The following is a 5,639-nucleotide window of genomic DNA, read 5'->3' on the forward strand; positions in this document are numbered from 1 at the left end:
CTGCCCCGACATCCTCACCTCCTTTGCCCCCTCCTCTGTGCTGCCACTCTTTCTGCAGCTTGTCTACTGCTACTCCTTGGCTCTTTCTTACAGCTGACTTTCAGCCTCACCCGATGTCATGGTAGATAAGATCTTATACTTAGCTTTCTCGGACATGAGCGAGAAATCCCGGAAGTCCCGTTAGCAGGTTGTGCATGTTAAAATCCCTTGGTGGTACAATATCGATAATTGAAAATGACCAACAAACAAAAATTCGTGGATTGGTAACAATGTCATGTGCTTGAGTGATCCTTTTTACCTCATAGATTTGCAACAATTTTTATTGATACGCTTATTGCTCTTTATAAATCTTTCTCGAACACCCCCCCAAAAAAACAACAACAAAAAAACAAACAAAACAACAACAACAAAAAACAATAATAAATTTAAAAAATAAGGACGACATTGTACGAAAACAGGAATGTGTAAGCTAAAAGCTGGATAGAAGTTGCACAAAAAAGAGCAATGGAGATAAGTAGCAGATGCTTCAATACATTGCTCTGAGGCTAAGGCAAGAAAACTGTAGTGTTTCTTCTTCCCTTTAATAACCAGCTTGATCCTCCACCACTTCCCGCTCTCCCTTTCCCTCCTGCCTGCCTGTCTGTCTGTCTGTCTGTCTGTCTGTCTGTCTTGTCTGTCTGTCTGTCTATCTGTCTATATGTGTGTCTATCTTTTTGTCTGTCTGTTTGTCGGTCTGTCTGTCTACCTGTCCCCCTGTCTTTCCCTCTCTTTCTCACCACCTCTCTCTTTTTCTTACTCTCTCTCTCTCTCTCTCTCTCTCTCTCTCTCTCTCTCTCTCTCTCTCTCCCTCTCTCTTTATTTCCTCCCTCTCTGCATGTCTGTCTGTCTGTCTGTCTGTCTGTCTATCTGTCTCTATGTCTGTATGTCTGTCCACCCCCCCCCCTCTCTCTAGATGCTGTCAACTGAACTATTCTGGACCCTTTATGTGTAGCTTCAGATTCTGAATGGTACACTTAAGATCAGCTCTTCAGGCTCACTTTCATTCTGTGTTCTTTAAAAGTCCAAGCATTACAAACACGGGAACAAGAGAATGAGGTCTTGACAATGGAAAGGGAAGTAACTATGTTTATACTATATTTCTTTAAGCCAATCTGGGTTATTTTCCTTTAGCCGAGACTCTACGGGCTCTTCCCCTCTCAACTATTTGTCGGATTTATCAAAAAGCTATACAAACCTGTCCCCCTTTCCATTCACGATGAAACGGGCATTTTTGCTTAGCCTGCAATTTTATGTATCGTCATTTAATAGTAGGCCTATATTTTGAACATTTGTAAAGTCACTAAGGAAAAGACATTTACATTTTACTGTTGACCTCAACTTACAAACTTGTCAGTCAGAACTAATAAAACACTGGCAGATTTATTTTGAGTAGACAACGATCCATGCCTTGAATCTCTATTTTAGTTTTATCAAAATTCCCTTCAAAGTTTAGACCGAAACCGTTTTGAATTCACCCGGTACTAGTAAAGGGAGAAACGGACCTTCAAGATTGTTAGTGCAATGACACATTCCTTTTTTACAACCCACCCCAGAAGTGTGCAAACGACATTCGACTTTTCAATCTTAAGATGATTACTGCGTGCATCAGACCTCTGCTCACCTTTATTTCCATTTCCGTCCTTGTTGGTGTGTTCAAAGAAAAAAATATTAGGACAGTGGAACAGATGATTTCCAGCCTTTAGATAAAGTTTAGTAAAACTGCAAGATCTTGCTGACTTCTAAGAAAATGGATACCTTTTCTAAAAAGTATTTTTTAAAGTAAGAATGTTGCAGTACTTGCAACAGAATCAGGTCATTTAAGTACCCAAGATTAGAGGTGTTTCATTTGTTTCAAGAGAGTAACAAACACAAAAAGATGAAGGAGAGATAAGAACGACAGGTGTTTGATAGGAACGAAGGAGCAAATCCAACTAGAGCACCCGTTAACCACCACTCCTCCTTTATTTAATAATTCAGTACAAAGATGGCAGCTAAAAAGGTGGGTGGTTGGCGGATGCTCTGGTGTGGTTTGCTTCTTCTTTCCTATCAAACATCTATCACCCTTATCTCCCCTTTTTTATGTTTGTTACTCTCTTGCAACACCTTTAATCTTCTGGTGCTCAAATGGTGCTCAAATGATTATGCAGTTGCGAGCGCCGTGAAACCTCTACTAAAACAAACAAAAGATGGCAGCGAATCAAAAATCAAAATTCTTTCAAAATATGTGTTCTATTTAAAAAGCTTGACAACCACCATTACGCGAATATATGACCGAGCGAAAACAGCTCACAATCAGTTGATATTAAATGTACACACTATTATCATCATTCTACTTCTACTGTTGCTCTGTTGATGAATGTGACACACGATATGTTGTGTGCATTCACAATTTCACAAACGATGAACATTGCTGTTGTTTGACAAGTAATAACAGAACGCCAATAAAGGACTACTTTGACTGTGCAAAATTCTGTCGCAAACCAGTCAAAGCAAGTGGTTTTGTGTTCAGAATTCCAAATTGAAAATTAGGTCACATACTAAAAGATCACTCGCTTTGAGAGTTTAAGATATATATATATATATATATATATATATATATATATATATATATATATATATATATATAGATAGAGAGAGAGAGAGAGAGAGAGAGAGAGAAAAGAGAGAGAGAGAGAGGGAGGGAGAGAAAGAGACAGCCAGCCAGCCAGCCAGCCAGACAGAGAGACAGACAGACAGACAGACAGGCAGACAGACAGACAGACAGACACGATGAGTAAAGCGTAGTGCGTTGAAATTTTATTTGAAAAAAGAATTCTGTCATATTGCATAATTTAAAAAGACTGAACACTATTCTTTGTTAATATTTATAACCCATTACGCGCCTTCCTTCACACATTGTTTATCTTTGAGAGCCCCTCTGTTCTTCCAGTAGGAAATGTGAAAAAACCCAAAAAGTAAAAGAATGATTGCAAGGACGGTACTCAAAAGTTAATGTCACAAATCGGAACCTGCGCCTAGAAGTCCGTCCATGTTTTACCTGCCATTTGACATTTTGTTCGTCGCCCTTTTTTTCAAAGATGGTGTAAAAGGCAAAAAAAAAAGGGGGGGGGGGGTGAAAACATCGTTGTGGCTCAGAATTAGATGCCTTCTCATGATCCAAAGGTCCCAGTTTCGATCCTCAATGAATAATAGATTCTGCAGGTGTTTTTGATGCAAACCGGTGTTACATGTCATAGAGTCAAATAGCCCGTGGACGCTAAAATGTAAGCCATGCCATTTCAGTAACTACAGGTTGTGTTGAAAAGAGTCTTGAAAGTTGCCAAACTAAAATGTATCAGGCTTTGGAAATCAGTGATAGGAATTATAATACAGTAACAGCATGGGGTGGCAAAAGTTAAGCGACACGACAAATTATATTGTAGAGTTATATGTTTTATTTAAACTCCCAATCTATTCTTTCTGTTAAAAAAGGAACGAAAATATTCGATGGTTTTAGGAGGCTTTAAAACTCAAAATGTCCAAATGCAACACCCGTCTCTAAAATCACACTGAGCCGAGCAGAAGTGAGTTTTAAACAACCCAAGTTTGAGACCTCCACGTTGAGGATTGGAACCAAGGTCAATGGCGTCTTTGATGTAGCAGTTAGGCGCGTAACCGTAGCACGTACAGGAACTATTTTGCTGAATCCAGTGAAGGGAGACTTTGTATCGAGTATATTGGTGCTTCTACTGAGACGATGTTTCCCTCTCAGCCTGGGTTGGCACTGACAGGTCATGCAAGGTCGAAGCCAGCCTCATAAATTTTAATGATCTAAATTATTGGGTCGGTGTGGGCGTAAAAACACATGCATCAAAGTACCCCCTCCAGCCCACCAGCCCCCAACCCCCCAACCCCACCCAACCCCCCCAAACCCCCAAAGAACAACAACAACCCCCCCTTTCCCGAGCAAAACCAACACAACAACAACAATAAAAAACTAAACACCCCAAACCAAACCAAACCGAACTGAAACAAAACAAAACAAAACAAAATAAGCAAGGTCATCATTAGTTCACCGAGCACGATACCAGCTCAACTAAAAGCACGTCCAAACCAACAGTACATGTAGTTCGTGGCACCTCCATCGTTAGCGCAGCAGATAAATACTGTAGGGCCCGGTTTGGACTTAATAAGTGTCTGTTTTTCGGTTTTTCAAAGACTTGTCTTATAGGAATGCTTCCCTCCAATTCAGGGATCTAAGCTTTTTTTAAAGGAGAAAACATGAAGCGAGACACATTTTGTGGTAAGTTTAATAATAAAAAGTAGCGTGTTAACACAACACTTGGGCGAAATGTGAATATAAAAATAATCAGTTTTGAGTGTCACACAAAACCAAATTGCTACCCAAAGTTTACACGTTAGAATCACATCATAATACTAGTAATGACTTGACCGAACATATCCCTGATGCTTTCACATTACACATCCATTTGCTTTGCATAAATTACTGTAGAATACTTTTCAGTAAAGAAATATAATATGGATACCTATTAAAAAGGAAACATATGGGAGGACCAGTAACGAAATAAAAGATTAAAACTGCTCTAATATAGGAGCGTATGTATCAAAACTGAAATAAATAAATGTGATGACACCCTGACAATGATAATTCACACACACAAAAAACATGTAGCAGCCTGAATCGAAAGTACACGGATACAACGAGATGGAGGAACGGGCACACATTGTGAGGCAGCATTTACCTCTTACTGCTGAACAACACTTGGTCTCTTCTTTAAGTACAATCAAATGACATTGTTCCTAGTCTTACAGAAAGAGTTAGTCTTTTAATACTGAGTATTGCAACACACCCTCGCTGTATCCTACCTAACCAATCTAGATCTTTTCGTTAAAATAAAACAGGAACTTTCGTGCGTAACGTCGCTGAAAATAAAAATGATCAAAACCCAGTATTTGTGTGAATGGCTAAGTGTTTTATTTTTACAAAGGGTTTTCTCTTTTGTCTACTTGTATTTACATTTTATTACGTTTATTATGTGAAGTATGTCCATGGTTCTGGTGTCTAAATCATTCGTGTAGCCCCCCCCCCCCTCCATAACGTTTATGAATAATGAAAGGGGCAAGGTTATTGGCAATTGCATTTCATTAAAAGAAATTTATTGTATGCGTTTGCTGATTTTACAGCCGGGTAATTTAGCAACACGTGACTTCCCTTAACTTGTAACCTGGTTATACTACTATGGTGGTCGGTGGTGTACATGTAGTTACGTAAATCGATTCTAAATTTATCAAAGACACTTAAAGAAAGGTAGGGACATGATTCTACTGATAAATAAGTGCCAAAACAAAAGCAAATGACGATAATAGTTTTAGCAGTGGGTTCTGCAGTAACAGCTAGTGGCAACTCTCCTGGTGAAACGCTTCACGGACCATGGGTTGGTGGAGCAGACGGCGTAGAAACTGCGCAGTGTGTAGCGGCGCAGACAGCGGCCCACAGACGCACAGTTCTCGGTGAGCACGGCGCACTTGTTGCAGTTACAGTAGGCGGTGTAGATGGCGTTAGACGGGTAGAAAGGACAGCATCTGGCCGGGGGGTTGGA

General features: G+C 39.8%; 1 protein-coding gene across 2 annotated transcripts in view; it reads right to left on the bottom strand.

Annotated features, from left to right (window-relative positions):
* The window catches only part of LOC101857196, a 27,037-nt gene that overhangs the window by 17,742 nt on the left and 3,656 nt on the right, over positions 1-5,639 (bottom strand). The window contains exon 3 of one of the 2 annotated variants that reach the window (XM_005104579.3): positions 5,306-5,622. The exons of the other annotated variant lie outside the window; for it this stretch is intronic. Within the exon in view, the coding sequence (XP_005104636.2) occupies positions 5,409-5,622 (214 nt within the window). The 3' untranslated portion in view covers positions 5,306-5,408. Of the gene's footprint in view, positions 1-5,305; positions 5,623-5,639 lie in introns of those variants that run through there. 2 annotated transcript variants of the gene reach the window in all.

Source organism: Aplysia californica, unplaced genomic scaffold, assembly GCF_000002075.1.
Source record: "Aplysia californica isolate F4 #8 unplaced genomic scaffold, AplCal3.0 scaffold00426, whole genome shotgun sequence".
Taxonomy (NCBI): domain Eukaryota; kingdom Metazoa; phylum Mollusca; class Gastropoda; order Aplysiida; family Aplysiidae; genus Aplysia; species Aplysia californica.